Raw genomic sequence first — 17,080 nt, 5'->3', positions numbered from 1 at the left:
ATATATCAGTATTAAGTGTGTGTGTGTGTGTGTGTGTGTGTGTGTGTGTGTGTGTGTGTGTGTGTGTGTGTGTATGTATGTATGTAATTTTAGCAAGCCTTCTTCACATTACAAAGAATTATATACAAGATTTTAAATGCAACTTTTTTTTTTTTCAGGGAGGATTTCAAGCTGAGTATAGAGTGGCATGAGTTGATTGTGTCGGCTACCATTGCGGCAGCCATGATGGCAGCTCTGGTAGCTGGTCCAGCCTCAGGTAGGCAGTGTGGTTCTTTTGGCTAACTTGCACACCCTTACAGTTAACAGGGATGTCACTATAGGGAGCATAGATAATGATATGTTAAAAAGATGAACACACACAAATTCAGAAAGTCACTAAATCCAGATAACAGGTGTATTTTGTTTGTTTACATATTTTCATATCTTATGAAGAGTCATGTAATTGTTCTTTTGTAGATTTTTTTTTTCGTTTTGTGTATTTCAGTAATTAAAAAAAGATATCAGATGAGGTATGTGTTTTATGTTTGCAGAAATAGAATAACTTTTGGATAAGTTATTTCACCTTTCACATTTCTTGATTCATTCTGAATGAAGATCAGCCATCCCAACTACTTTTGGGTTGAATAATATTAGGTTGAGTTAGTTTTGATTAGGTTAGGTTAGGTTATATTGTGTTAGGTTAGATTAGATGAGGTAATTTAACTTAATCTAACACAACCTTATCTATTCTAGTGTACCTCAGTTAGTTATTTTCATCTTTCTGACTTACTGAGAGTTTATTAACAAGACAGTAAAGGCTAGTCAAATAGCACTTTAGTGATTGTCTTGACCTACATTGTGATACTTAGCATGTGACATGTTTGACTTATAACAAACACAATATCTGACCCAAAAAATTATAATTTTTTTTTTTATTTTGCTTGCAGTGGCTAACTTGGCATGAGACCAACTTATCAATGGAATGAAAATAAAACATAAATTTTTTGTGACTTTACTGGTATATTTGCTTATGTATTGTAGGGTAAAAAGCATTGTTTATACTGTACTTTAAGTAACAAATGTTTATCTTATTTTATTTTTTTTTCAAGAATAAAATCTTGCTGTCTGGTTCTTTTTTGCTTTTGACAGCAACTTTGGAACAGATTATGGTCATAAGTGAAGTTCACCAGTGTGGTTGGAAACATGTTGGGTATTTACAGAGCCTGAGTTCTGCCAGAGAGGGTTTCAGTCTCTGGAAATGGACAACCTCTCCTGGCCATAGTCAGTTTCTCAATGATTCCATGATGCTGTAAGGGATCAGGATAGAAGCATCTCATAAAAATATTAGTTCATTGCTGGACTTACCTGCTAACACTTTCTAGACAGGTTTGGGAGGCGGCCAGTGATCCTATGTGCCAGCCTGGTGTTCCTGGCAGGAGCCCTGGTGATGGGTGCTGCCCCAGAGAAGGTCACTCTCCTTGTGGGACGCATCATTGTGGGCATTGGGATTGGTAGGGTATACTTCTCAGTTCATGTTTACATATCTTTTTCATATTTTTCCCACTTAACTGAATCCTACATATCAAAAATATATTAATTAACCAACCTATTAACTAAATGTTCATGACTGGATTTGGTCTTTAATTAGTTCATTTGTAGCTAAGGCTTTTTATTGACTGTATCCACACATACAAAAAAAAAAAAAAAAAAACTTTCAAAAGGTATATGCTAAAAGCTTAGAAGAGTGAAACTTAGTTTTCTTAATTTTTTATTTATCTTTTCTCTGCCATTTGGCATTTGCATAAGCAGGTTTTCTGATTATGTTATTTACAAGTTATTAGTAATCATCTATGGTTATCAAATTAGTAATGAAATAATTCATAATCTCTTATATGCCTAAATGTCTGTGTACCCCACTGTTTACCCTTGAGAAAGTGACATTTGGCATGGTTCTTGAAGCAAGCATGCATATACAAACATTTGAGGCCCCTCATATAACAAGGTATGGTTATCCCATCCTGGGAAAATCCTTTTTTTGTTGGATACTACTATTTTGATATGTATACATACTATCTAGTGAGAATGGAGAGAAGTACATGAGAAAGTACACTCAACACGTTTTATAGTTCATGCAAGTATTGACCCTATGAGAAGGGGCACTCCTTGTGTTCCCAGGCCACAGAAACATGGGAAATTAGGGGCATTTCAGCCAATCACATCACTCACCGGATCACTCTTAGGCAATGGAAGCCTGGCCAATCCATCCAGCCCTCGTGTTGGGTTGCTTATTGGATGTCATTAGAAGGGTCCTCTGTTTGCTCCCTTTTTATTGGTAATAACTGTGTGGTATTTGTTCATAACCATAACCCAAACAGTGCATATGATGAGTTAACAACAACATCAAACACATGGAGAGTGTGGTGAAACTTAGTGATAAAAAACATAATACCAGCTGAGAGCCCCTTGTGCAGTTTTATTATAGTAATGACAAGGAGGAACAACATAACAAGGGAGGTCACAAACATCTTTAATGCTACCAAATGTTCTGAGTTTTTTCAAGTCATCCTCAGTGATTCTAAAACAAGACAAAACAGTAATAATTAGTCATGATATAAGGTCAGAGAAAAAAAATTATAAGAATTAAAAAAACTAAAATGCAGAAAAATATATAAAACATAAAATACATAAAAACTTAGTTGAAAGTTATAAAATGTTTAGTGGGATGGCAGACTGCATGTTATTTAACAATGTTTTTTTTGTTTTTAATATGTATGGATTTTAATGTTTGTAAATCTGTTATTACAGGAATCTATTATCTTAAAATGTTCTGCACTACAAGAAATACTGTTGTTCCTTATAAATGAATGGGGAGGGGTGGCGAGTGAGCAACCAGTCTGACTGGAGCAGCTCAAATGCTCAGCATTATATGTGTGGAAAGAACGAAAGGTGCTTCCCATGTACCCAGCCTGGCAGCATCAGCAGGTATAATAATGTATGGTCTATGAGTGTAGGGGTGTTGGGACCTGATCTTTGAATTTGAAAAAGAACAAATTTTGAATGAGTTTGATTGAATTACAGTAAACCCTTTTATACTAGATCCTGTTATAGCTTATTTCCTTATTTAATGGACATGTATGGCCTATGGACCATCATCATCAGATTTACTGAATAAATGTTGGTAAATGAGGTGGAATGTCTGACCAGCGGCCAGAATATTAACTCTGAATTATTGTTCATAATTCACTAAATGCTTACAACACACATTCAACAGCATTTTTACATTAGGTACTTATTTGTTATCATTACAAATATTTTATTACACCGTGGCATGTAAGCATGTTTGGAGCTCCCTTCTAGTGGAGCTCATCCTGGTAAGAACTGGTAAGCAATGGTTGTGGCAAAGAAGTGAGTGAGAGTGGAAGGGAGGGAGAGTGGTGGTGGTGGGTGCACACTGCATCAACCAGGGTTGCACTGTCTACCATAATTATGGTATTTCTGTCATTATTTGGTGTTTATCTGCCATCTGCCATACATTGTCTACCATACACTATGCCATAATGTATGGTGTATAATAATTTGGGCTGGTTGGTAGTGCAACCCTGGCACCCACACAATGCTTCTGCCTCGGTCTCGCACTGGCAGATATTATTAGAGGTTGTGGTGCTCCTGACACACTCACTGCTACTTTTATCAGATTTTCACCTTTAACATTGGTGGCTTTACCAGAGTTAGTTCAGTAATATGAAAGTTTACTGTATATGAAAGTAATTTGAGGATGGAATCTTTGGAATTGTTTGAGTAACTCTTCCTGAAGATTATGTGAAACTTGTCCAAGGTATGGTAATGAGAGAAACACCTTGTTAACTGTGGGAACACTATTTGGTGGCTTGTACTTATTACACAAAAACTTGTTAACTAGTTGATTGTATAGACGAGTGTGTATAACCGTTAGAAGCAAAATAATTTTCTTAATGTAATCTCATCATGAAAAGATTTATATGCTGATGAAAGGGAGTATGCTTTGTGGAGTAAGGTATGTACAGCATTGAGTTTAAATATATCATGACAGAAACTGAAAAAACTGGTATCTAAACCAGAGAAAGATTTTTTTATGTGATAGATGGAAAAAGTAGATTGTCATTGTCTCAGTCAATAAATCCAAAAAAGGTAATTTGTTGTTGTATTCCTTATCCATAGTAAATTTAATATTGCTATGCTGATCATTTATGTACTCAAAAAAGAGTTGAGCATGTTCCTCTTTCTTAAAAATTACAAGTGTCATCTACATATTTATGTTACATAATAGGTTTGAACTCTATAGAATATCTTTCAAGCCATAATTTTTCATTGTTGCAAAGGAACACATTTGCAAAAGTGGGTCCTAAGGGGGAACCCATTGCTACCCCATCTGTTTGTTTATATAGCTTGTTATTAAAAAATGAAAGAGGAGTAGTGTTACTTAACGGAAATGATTATGCATCAAAGATGGAAATCATCCTTAGTGACTTGACTAAATTTGTGAAACTTAGATTTGATGACCTTGTAGCTATAACCACTAAATTTGAGGATAAAGTGATTAGGTTAGTTAACAAGCTTGTTTTTCTTGGTATCATACCATAAAAAAAAAAAAAAAATTAAAGCCTGCTGTGATGTACGGCTTGCCTAAGTTTCACAAGGCAGATGACCATTTACATCTGATTATGGCAGCATATAGCATTGTGGCTTTCAAACTGTTAAAATTTCTTGTGCTGATCCTGTTTGAATTTACTACAGATAAGTTTATAGTAAAAAATTCTTATGAATTCACCAAAACCTTATTCTCTTTCAAACTAGCAAGAACCCTTTTTGTATGTAGTTATGATACTCAGTCCTTGTTCACCAACATCCCACTTACTGAGACCATCAAAATTTGGAGTGACTTAGCCTCTCAGGCGTTAGATGTATTTTTAGGTATGAACAGATCTGTGTTTCAACACCTTTTAGAAATATGTTTTTGTGTAATAAATGCAAACCACCAACCAGTGTTCCCATGTTAACAAGGAGGAGGTGTTCTTCTCATTACCATATCATGTAATCTTCAGGAAGAGTTGCTTTAACAACTCTGAAAATCCTATCCACAAATTAACTTGTGTATATAATTCAACCAAACTCATTCAAAATTAGTTCTTTTTTAAAATTCAAAGATCATGTTGTGACATCCCTATGCTCATTGATTGTATGTTGTTATACCTGCTTGTGCTGCCAGGTCGGGTACGTGGGAAGCACCTTAAGTTCTTTCCACACATGCATCACTGAGCATTTGGGCTGCTCCTGTTGGACTGGTTGCTCATTTGCCACCCCTCACCACAGTATTTCTTGTAAAGTTGAACTTAGTGCAGAATATTTTAAGATCATAAATTCATGTAATAACATAGACTTATGAACATTAGAATCTGTACTTATTAGAAACAAAAAAAAAACATTGTTAAGTAACATGCAGTTTGCTATCCTACTAGACATTTTATAACTTTCACCTAAGTTTTTATGTATTTTACATTTTTAATATTTTTCTACATTTTAGTTTTTTAACTCCTTTATTTTTTACTTTGGCCTTATATTATGACTAATTATTACTGTTTTGTTTTGTTTTAGAATTAATGAAGATGACTTAGGGAAAGTTGAAATGTTTGGTACCATTAACCCTTTACTGCTGAAGAGGACAAATATGTCCTCCTTAGAATACATGGTTTTAACTCTTAGAATATCAAGTATTAGAGTTCACTTGCTGGTCAGGACATACAAGTCCCATTTCAGCTTTTGATCGGCACCTTTGTTTACACTTGAATGGTTGCCGCTTCTCAGTTGAACCAGGAGAAGGATAATGAAATGAAAGATTTTTCCTACAACTGGAAAATATTTTACTGCATGAAATATTTTCCAGCTGTAAGAAAAATCTTTAATTTCATTATCCTTCTCCTGGTTCAACTAAGAAGTGGTAACCATTTGAGTGTGAACAAAGGTGCTGATTGAAAGATGAATCGAGACTTGTATGTCCTGATCGGCAAGCGAACCCTAATACTTGATATCTGCAGAGTTAAAACCACGTATTCGAAGGAGGACGTATTTGTCCTGTTTTCATAATCTCCCTTGATTAAGGTTCCCCAGGAACACCCCAGTTTCTGTTGTAATGATGACAATAATAATGATAATAATATAAATAATAGTAATTATTATTATTATTATTATTATTATTGTTATTATTATTATTATTATTATTATTATTATTATTATTATTATTATTATTATTATTATTATTTTATTATTATTTTTTATGATTATTATTATTATTATTATTATTATTATTATTATTATTATTATTATTATTATTAGTGTTATTAGTGTTATTATTACTATTGTTGTAATGTTAGTGTAGCTCATTCTTTGCACATTAATGTGTGATCTAATTATCTTGCAGTGCCTTTAGTCTTTTCATTGAAACTGTTACTGTGGTACTGTTTTTATTGAATACTATACTACTATACTTTCTTGAAATGGCATGAGCCTAGCTTTATAGGAATATAACCATCCTGTCTTGAAGATGATGCTCTTCTATGCAGCTTCTGTCATGTCTCCTGAACATTTCTAACTGTAGAACATTACTATGACTTCACCTGGAGTCATACATTACGTGATTTTGAAAAAACTCGCCATTTTACCCACACGTATCATTCCAAGGTCCTGGGGATCAGTTTAGTCTGTCATCAGATCTTAAAGGGGATGGACAGTGCTCATTGCTGGCATTGCTCATTCTTTTACATTCAAGGGCTGTCATATCAGGTGGAGTCACATTGCCTGTTTATGAAATATAATTCTGATCCTGTGTAGAAGAAAACTTTGTTCATAGGCCTGTATATGTAATATATGGGACCTTAGTACAATAGAACCTCAGTTCATGGACTTAATCCATTCTAGCAAACCAAACTGTTCATGAACCAAGAAAATTTTTCCATTAATTTGAATATAAATCCATTTAATCCATTTCATTTTTTACATATTTAAGATGATATTTTGTGATGAAGAATATAGAGTGAAATTGAAATACATATCCTTAAATAGAGACAAATAACACTAAATTATAAAACAGTACTATAATTTACCTTTATTGTTTATAGTTGCTGGCACAGGTGGGTGGTGAAGGAGGAGAGGGAGAGCTACCAATTTTTGGGTAAAAGGTTGTTACCTGCCTCCCCTCTCTTTTTTTTTTTTTTTTTATGTAGGAAGGACACTGGCCAAGGGCAACAAAAATCCAATAAAAAAATATGCCCACTGAAATGCCAGTCCCATAAAAGGGTCAGAGCAGTGGTCAAAAATTGATGAATAAGTTTCTTGAAACCTCCCTCTTGAAGGAATTCAAGTCATAGGAAGGTGGAAATACAGAAGCAAGCAGGGAGTTCCAGAGTTTACCAGAGAAAGGGATGAATGATTGAGAATACTGGTTAACTCTTGCATTAGAGAGGTGGACAGAATAGGGGTGAGAGAAAGAAGAAAGTCTCGTGCAGCGAGGCTGCGGAATGAGGGGAGGCATGCAGTTAGCAAGATCAGAAGAGCAGTTAGCTTGAAAATAGCGGTAGAAGACAGCTAGATATGCAACATTGCGGCGGTGAGAGAGAGGCTGAAGACAGTCAGTTAGAGGAAAGGAGTTGATGAGACGAAAAGCTTTTGATTCCACCTTGTCTAGAAGAGCAGTATGAGTGGAACCCCCCCCCCTCCCCCCAGACATGTGAAGCATACTCCATACATGGATGGATAAGGCCCTTGTACAGAGTTAGCAGCTGGGTGGGGTGAGAAGTACTGGTGATGTCTCAGAATGCCTAACTTCATAGAACCTGTTTTAGCTAGAGATGAGATGTGAAGTTACCAGTTCATACACTCTCTCTCTCTCTCTCTCTCTCTCTCTCTCTCTCTCTCTCTCTCTCTCTCTCTCTCTCTCTCTCTCTCTCTCTCTCTCTCTCTCTCTCTCTCTCTCTCTCTTAGGATATAGTGAATTTTCGTCTTTAGCAACCCATCCTCTCTTATATGTGTTAATTAGTGGTAATGTAATGTAATTTATGATAATTGAAAGAATAATCCAGACTCTTTGGGCAGAAAGGCTGAGCCAGTGGTGACATCTAACAGTTTTCTTCTTCTTTGCTAAAATAACACAAAAAAAGGGGAAAAAAATTAATGTTTTTTAACACATCACTCACGAACACTGTTTATGCTGTTCATGTGCCAATGCACAACTGAGCATGAGATTCCACGGATTATGGGTAATGTGCATTCGTACCCCAAAGCATCATTAGTGAACAAATCTAAAATTTTTTCACAAAACTAGTTCGTGAACCATTATGTTTGTGATGTGGGGCACTTGTGAACCAAGATTCTGCTTTCATATATTACTCATGGTAAATAAGTTCAATGCAATTTGATAAAGTCTTGCTATAGTTGTTCCTTCATTCTAGATGTGTGTCATAGTTATTATTTTCTTTTATGTTCATCATTTTCATTTGTTCAGAGAACCCAAATTGGGATTCAGACTGTACAATTTATACATAATCTTCTAATAAATGCTTCCAGTGGTATATTTAAGGAAAATTTATTGTGATAAATCATTTTGTGGGTATGCATGTTCTGTTTTACCTATGTACTTGTTTATTTATCACAAATAACATAAAAAATTGGTCTTTTTCATTTGTTCAGAGCATCATGATTGGGATGCAGAGTAAATTTATACATAATTTTCTAAAAAGATCAACCAATTTAGTTACAGAATATTCCGTTTTCTTACTTTTCAAAGGATTCTTGTCTATACCCTATATAGCAAAGCTATTATTTTTTTCAATATTTTTTTTAATAAATCATGAAAAATTAAATATGACAATAAATTTGTATGTTCTTACTTTCATTTTACTAAAAGCTAATGTTTTTTTCAAATCTGATCCAGTGTAACTCACTAAAGATATTCCATATATTTATTTTTTATTATTTATGCAGTGACTCCAAATGGAGTCATGGTACCACTACTGTCAGCTTAATATAATGCTACTGTTTTAGGGTTAAAGTGTATCTTTTATAGGCAGGGCCTTATTTATTAGCATACATGCCAAGGAGGATAGGTCTGCCAGCCTTTCATTCCTGCATAAAAAGAAAGGTCACAGCTTCTTGGCTTGTGTCCCATATCTATTCACTTCTGGATGAACAGAGGCTATAGTGTGAAAGGAGACAAACTTCACAATTTTTTCTTCACCTAATGAAGGATTCCAACTTGGGACTTCTTAGTTGTGAGCTGTGCATACTAACCATCACACTGTTGGGCTATTTGGCCTTTATATTGTAGGTGGTGCTGAAATTGCATGTTGCTCTGTGAGATGGATTGCATATAATGACAGCCACACTCATGTTAGCCATATTATGTTAAGGTGCATAGGATTCAAAGTCGATTAAATTAGATTGGTTTGAAAGGAAGATAGGAGGGTTTTGATTCTCAGTGCAGTAGATAACTGCAACATACTTGGTAATCAGATAATTAGTAATGCAGAGTCAGTGGAGAGCTTTAAAAGAACATTAGGAAAATTTATGGATAAGAATGATAACTGGACATAGATATGTATGTTTTATACATGGATGGGTTCTTGCATTACCCAATATGTTCATATGGTCTTACAGCATGGAGGAAGAATTCTGACACATTGTTGAAAATGTTCATGAGGCATTATCTTTGGTGAACACTCAATTGACAGGGTTTGCATCCATGGCTGTACCAGTTTACCTGAGTGAGGTGTCACCGGTGGAGCTGAGAGGCAGAATTACAGTGGTCAACAACATCTTTATTACTGGTGGCCAGGTCATCTCAGCTGTTGTGTCTGGAATATTTTCAGAAGTCACAATGGGCTGGAGGTAAGAATTATTGCTGCACTGATATTGCATGTTATTATGGATCAGACAGAAATAAGATTCCCTACCTATTTTTGTGGTGGATTAGGTTAGGTTAAGTTTGGTTACCCAGTAGAATCTAGCTTAACAGTATAACTTAGACTTGCTGATCCCAAAGTTGTTTTGTTGTGACCGAGATGTTGCACAATTCCTCAAGCTACTGGATACGTTGCCTGCAAAGTAATAACTGTTACACAGTCTTACTTTTTCTTTCCCAGTGATGATCTTCAATCATTATTCAAGAATTATTGTAATTTTTTTACACAAGATACACAATGTAATTTCAATCATCAATAAAATCTTCGTTCTTCGTACAGGAAAATATGCATAATGTCTGTGCTGTGCCAATTTACACAATTAACACTCAATAAAGAAACATGAAGTTGTGCTGCAGCAATTTACACCAACCATATTCAGTTAAAAGCAACATATAATTATGATACTGGAATCACATTGATTCATTTAAAATTCAATAAGAAAAGCACATATAGAATACAACACAATCTCATTCAGTACTAAGCAAACAACATGTGCATGTATCAAAATAATAAACCTAACCATTCTACCATTGTTCCTCCTCCTATTTAATCATGAATAATTGATTTCAATACTACATTACAACTTATAAGCTCAATTATTTTATTTTTATTTATTTTTTTCATGTAGGAGGGGCACCAGCCAAAGGGAATAAAATCAATAATTGAAAAAAGACCCACTGAGATGTTGGCTCCCAAACAAAGTCATAAGCAGTCATCAAAAATTAAAGGATAAGTTTCTTTTTTTTTTTTTATGTAGGAAGGACACTGGCCAAGGGCAACAAAAATCCAATAAAAAAAAAATGCCCACTAAAATGCCAGTCCCACAAAAGGGTCAAAGCAGTGGTCAAAAATTGATGAATAAGTGTCTTGAAACCTCCCTCTTGAAGGAATTCAAGTCATAGGAAGGTGGAAATACAGAAGCAGGCAGGGAGTTCCAGAGTTTACCAGAGAAAGGGATGAATGAATGAGAATACTGGTTAACTCCTGCGTTAGAGAGGTGGACAGAATAGGGGTGAGAGAAAGAAGAAAGTCTCGTGCAGCGAGGCTGCGGAAGGAGGGGAGGCATGCAGTTAGCAAGATCAGAAGAGCAGTTAGCATGAAAATAGCGGTAGAAGACAGCTAGATATGCAACATTGCGGCGGTGAGAGAGAGGCTGAAGACAGTCAGTTAGAGGAGAGGAGTTGATGAGATAAAAAGTTTTTGATTCCACCCTGTCTAGAAGAGCTGTATGAATGGAAACCCCCCAGACATGTGAAGCATACTCCATACATGGACGGATAAGGCCCTTGTACAGAGTTAGCAGCTGGGGGATGAGAAAAACTGGCGGAAACGTCTCAGAATGCCTAACTTCATAGAAGCTGTTTTAGCTAGAGATTAGATGTGAAGTTTTCAGTTCAGATTATAAGTAAAGGACAGACCGAGGATGTTCAGTGTAGAAGAGGGGGACAGTTGAGTGTCATTGAAGAAGAGGGGATAGTTGTCTGGAAGGTTGTGTCAAGTTGATAGATGGAGGAATTGAGTTTTTGAGGCATTGAACAATACCAAGTTTGCTCTGCCCCAATCATAAATTTTAGAAAGATCAGAAGTCAAGTGTTCTGTGGCTTCCCTGCATGAAATGTTTACCTCCTGAAGGGTTGGACATCTATGAAAAGATGTGGAAAAGTCTAGGGTGGTATCATCAGCGTAGGAGTGGATAGGACAAGAAGTTTGGTTTAGAAGATCATTAATGAATAATAAGAAGAGAGTGGGTGACAGGACAGAACCCTGAGGAACACCACTGTTAATAGATTTAGGAGAAGAACAGTGACCACAGCAGCAATAGAATGGTCAAAAAGGAAACTTGAGATGAAGTTACAGAGAGAAGGATAGAAGCTGTAGGAGGGTAGTTTAGAAATCAAAACTTTGTGCCAGACTATCAAAAGCTTTTGATATGCCCAAGGCAACAGCAAAAGTTTCACCAAAATCTCTAAAAGAGGATGACCAAGACTCAGTAAGGAAAGCCAGATCACCAGTAGAGCAGCCTTGATGGAACCCATACTTGCGATCAGATAGAAGGTTGTGAAGTGATAGATGTTTAAGAATCTTCCTGTTGAGGATAGATTAAAAAACTTTAGATAGGCAGGAAATTAAAGCAATAGGACGGTAGTTTGAGGGATTAGAACGGTCACCCTTTTTAGGAGCAGGTTGAATGTAGGTAAACTTCCAGCAAGAAGGAAAGGTAGATGTTGACAGACAGAGCTGAAAGAGTTTGACTAGGCAAGGTGCAAGCACAGAGGCACAGTTTCGGAGAACAATAGGAGGGGCCCCATCAGGTCCGTAAGCCTTTCGAGGGTTTAGGCCAGTGAGGGCATAGAAAACATCTCTGCGAAGAATTTTAATAGGTGGCATGAAGTAGTCAGAGGGTGGAGGAGAGGGAGGAACAAGCCCAGAATCGTCCAAGATAGAGTTTTTAGCAAACGTTTGAGTGAAAACAACAGTGATGAGTGCATGAAAATGATGCACCCTCATCACCTCCTGGGAGGAGATACAAGTGCACTTGGCATATGGACCTACTTAAGATGCAGGCATTCCATAGGAAGTACTGTGCATCTGCTGTGGTCCTAGGATTGGAGCATGTGCAGGGTAAGGAACAATTTCACTTTAAAGAGGCAGGGGTAAATCTGTGTATGCTGCCAGGCCTTGCTATGGATATGTGTTGCCAGCTGTGCTATGCCTGGACTCTTTGGGTGTAGTGCAGTGGTCCACAAGACTCTCTTTTCACTGGGGCTGATGGTGCTAAGAGTGTGAATGTGTGGTGCCTTGTCTGGGACTGTCTGTGGGATTGCCAGCCTGGCATATAGATAGATATTTTTGAGGATGCACAGTGAGTAACATGAAAAACCCATATTTTTTTCATCCCTTGTATATAAATACTATTATTTATTTCTGCTTTAAAATATTACATGTATGTTTTTCAGATGAAACTTTTCATCATAAGTATTTATAGATATCTTAAAAGTGATGTCAAAATAATTGTTTTTCACACAGGTACATGTTGGGTCTTGCTGGGTTACCTGCCCTGCTCCAACTGATTGGCTCTGCCTTCATGCCTGAGAGTCCACGATGGTTGATATCACGAGGAAGGTACATGTGCTTATTTACTGTATTTTCTGCTGTATTAGACACACCTCTGCATAAGATGCACCTGTATTTTACAAGGATGTTTTGTGGAAAAAATTTGATTATGTTTCGACAAAGTTATGGAAAGAAAATTGTAGTGTGTGTGTGTGTGTGTGTGTGTGTGTGTGTGTGTGTGTGTGTGTGTGTGCACACATGGATTTATCTAGTTGTATATACTTAGTTGTAATTTACAGGGCCTGAACTATGCTCGTGTGATCCTGTCTCCATATCTATACTTTTCCAGTTTTTCCTTAAAGTTGTGCACACTCCTCACTTAGCTTGTTCCAAACTTCTATATTTCTCTGGGAAACTGTATTTCTTTATGTTACTTAAGCATCTTCCTTTTCTTATTTTTTTGCTGTGTCCTCATGTGAATCTGGTGTTTCTTTCTTCTCTTAGCAGTAGTTTCTCATTATCAATTTCTTCCACTCCATTCCACAATTTATATATCGGTATTAAGTCTCCCCTTTCTCTTCTTTGTTTCAATGTTGGCTGATTAATTTGCTTTAACCTGTCTTCACATGTTAATTCTTCCAGTTCTGGAACTGTCTTTGTTACCATCCTTTGTATCCTTTCTAGTTTTTTTCACATTTCTTCTTGTGGTGAGACCACACTGATTCACCATATTCCAGCTTTGGTCTAATCATAGTGGTAATTATCTTTCTCATCATAGTTTTATCCATGTAGTGGAATGCTGCTCCAATATTTCTCACCACTTTACATGTGTCTCTGAATATCCTTTTTACGTGCTTCTCCAACTGTTGACTATCCTGTGTATTGTCACTCCCAGATCTTTCTCTTATTTTACTTTTATTATTTCTTCATTTTCCATTTTATATGTGCATTTTGGTCTCTTTTTAACTTTTTTCCCATTTTCATTGCATGATATTTTTTTCACATTAAATTGCATCTCCCATTTCTTACTGCAAATCCTCTTGAATTTCACAGTCATTGTTGTTTCTTATATGTCTTTGTAATTGTGCATCATCTGCAAACAAATTCATGTAACTCTACTCCTTCAGGCATATCTTTTATGTAGATCAGGAAAAGTATTGGTGCCAGCACTCATCCTTGTGGTACTCCACTATCTACTTTTCTCCATTTCGATTTTTATATCTTTTACTGCCGTTCTCATTTCTCTTCCCTTTAAGTAGCTTTCCATCCAGTTTATTATTCTTCCATTTAATCCTCCTAAATTTTGTAGCTTCCATAGTAGCCTGTTGTGGGAAACTTTGTCAAAAGCTTTTTTTTTTTTTTTCTAAATACACACAGTATACCCATCCATCCCTCTCCTGTGTTACATCAGTCACTCTTGAAAAGAAACTCATCAAATTTGTTACACATCATCACTTTTGTCTAAAGCCATACTGTTTTTCTGATATCATATATTTTTCTAGAAATTTTGTCCAGTGCTTCTTTATCACTTTTTCACAGATCTTACATATTATGCTGGTCATTGATACTGGTCTATAGTTTAGTGGTTCTTTCTTTCCACTTTTGTAAATTGGCACTATGTCTGCTCTCTTCCATTCTTTACACCCTCTTTCATTTGATAATGAGCACTTTATGATTTCATATACTGGTTCAATTAACTGTTTCCTGCACTCTTAAAATGAAACCTGATTCTCCATCTGGTCCTGTTGCTTTTCTCTCTTTCAATTCCTCCATCATTTTTACAGACTTTTCTTTGATTACTTTAATTTCCTACATAAGTATTTTTGTCTTCTCATCTTTTTCTTTAAATTCTGATTCTTCTGTGAAAACTTGATGAAACTTTTTGTTAAGCAATTCACTCATGTCTTTTGGGTCTTCATATGTTTCATTACCATCCTTCAACCTTTCTTGTTTTTCTTTTAGTTTAATTTTTCCATTTATGAATCTTAAGAACAGTTTTGGTTTGTCCTTGCACTTTTCAACTATATTTTTTTCATATCCTTTCTCTTCCTCTTTCTTTTATTTATTTTCTTTATTTTATTTCCTTGCTATCTTAGTCTTTTTTATTTTTTGGTTTTTATTTCTTTTCATTCTTTTCCATGCTTTGTCTTTTTTTCTTTGCTCTTGCACATCTTGCATTGAACCACTCCTGTCTTCCTTTTTTCTTTAGGTTTATATAGTGGGACATATTTATTCACTCCTCTATCATATAGTTCCATAAAAATGTCATACTTATGTAGAGCGGGGATCGGTACAGAAACTTCCAGACAGGTGCCATGAGTTTATTTGTGGGCGCTGTTCACAGGCGCAGTTAGATTCCTCAGACACGGTCACAGCAAGGTGCCGTGAGTGTATTTGCGGGCGCTGTTCACAGGCGCAGTTAGATTCCCCAGACACGGTCACAGCAAGTATACAACAGAGGCCTGCCAACAACCAATTAAGTGAATACGAAATCCTACACAAATTTAGCGGACACATCACAAGTTATAATATAAACATGGTCTGGAAATGTTATACTAATCCAACTCCATAGAAAATCATGTTTCTATCAAATATCACCAACAAGGTACATTCACAATAAGTACTTAACAAGATCACCCAAATACTTTTAACTGTAATCACATACACTTACATGTTCATCAAAGTTAATACTAAATAAATATATCATAATCACAATACATCATAATCACAATACTATCATAATACAAAGTGCTTACCCAAACTCCAGGTGGTGCTTAAATCACAATAAAGGAAAACCATTGCAGGTGTGAGTGTGTGGTGTTTTAGGTAGGCGTCCAGTCAGCCGAATGACTGAGACTGTGGCAGTACCCAACGAGGTGTAAACCGCATTACTGGAACCTACCTCGAACTTCTAATGGTGTATCTATGTACTCCTACAATACTCCCCCCTCAAGAACGGAGTTCACCTAGTAATATAAATAGTGAGGGTGTTGATTGAAATACACTGTCCTCCCTGAACGAGTTGTACGAGGGAAGTTAGGTATGGTATGGCGAGGAAGATCAGACTGGAAATGAGCAGAAGGGGAAGGTGTAGAAGCAGAGATATCAGGCAAAGGAGATGAATTAGAGTCTAAGGTAGGCGTAGTCAGGTCATCTCTATCATTAGATGGTGCTTGTCTGGTGATTGGTATATAAGCTGGCTTCAAACGGTCAATAGATACAGACGTGTCACCCTGAGGTAGTCTGAGGATGAAATATTTCGGGTCACGTTGTATTACTTTATAAGGTCCCGAATAAGGAGCTTCTAAACTTTTGCGAACTATGTCAATCCACACCCAGAGCTTTGAACATGAAAACAGAACGTTAGGAACATATGGTTTAGATGAGGAGTGACATTCACCTGATGAAAAGTTATAAAAATCAATGGCCTGCATTTCTTTAATCAAGCGGTGTATAGTATCTTTGTTTGTTGATATTGGCGAGTCTTTAGTGATAATTGCAGAAGGACACAACATATGAGTTCCTGTGACAGCAGTGAATGGCGAGTAACTGGTCATATTAGGTGTCAAGCGATATCCAAGTAAGACTATGGGCAAAAGCATAAAACCAGTTCTCTTGTCTAGCACGTATCGCTGATTTTAGGGAGCGGTGATGGCGTTCAATGATACCGTTCGCTTGAGGATAATAAGCAGTTGTTCGCATGTGATGGAAGCCAATAATTGAGGAAAGCTCGGAAAACAACTCACTTTCAAATTGAGCACCTCTGTCTGTCACTACCTGTAGCGGTACTCCAAAACGAGAAATCCAACCAGCCACGAATGTGATAGTGACGGAGCTCGCGGTGGTGTCTATTACAGGTATAGCTTCTGTCCATCTTGTCGCTCTGTCAATGCAAGTGAGAAGGTAACTGTATGGGAGAGGGTATGGGTAGTTAGGAAGAGTAGCAGGAGGCAATGGTCCAACAATATCTATATGAACAGTCTGGAAGCGATCAGTAGGAGTAGAAATAGGAGAAACTGGTGATATTGTGTGTCTGTGTGTTTTAGCTTGTTGACATT

At 36.4% G+C, this 17,080-nt stretch overlaps 1 protein-coding gene across 7 annotated transcripts in view; it reads left to right on the top strand.

The window, feature by feature from the left end:
- The window catches only part of LOC135112833 (proton myo-inositol cotransporter-like), a 65,299-nt gene that overhangs the window by 13,878 nt on the left and 34,341 nt on the right, over positions 1-17,080 (top strand). For 3 of the 7 annotated variants that reach the window (XM_064027689.1, XM_064027688.1, XM_064027691.1), the window contains 4 exons: positions 159-256; positions 1,362-1,490; positions 9,738-9,894; positions 12,996-13,091. In XM_064027689.1, coding sequence (XP_063883759.1) covers positions 159-256; positions 1,362-1,490; positions 9,738-9,894; positions 12,996-13,091 — 480 coding nt within the window. The remainder of the gene's footprint in view (positions 1-158; positions 257-1,361; positions 1,491-9,737; positions 9,895-12,995; positions 13,092-17,080) is intronic. The other 4 variants (XM_064027693.1, XM_064027692.1, XM_064027690.1 and 1 more) reach the window with 2 other exon arrangements.

This window comes from Scylla paramamosain, chromosome 24 (assembly GCF_035594125.1).
Source record: "Scylla paramamosain isolate STU-SP2022 chromosome 24, ASM3559412v1, whole genome shotgun sequence".
NCBI classification, from domain to species: Eukaryota; Metazoa; Arthropoda; class Malacostraca; order Decapoda; family Portunidae; genus Scylla; species Scylla paramamosain.
Note: the sequence above shows the minus strand (reverse complement) of the source record. Positions and strands in the feature narration are given on the sequence as shown.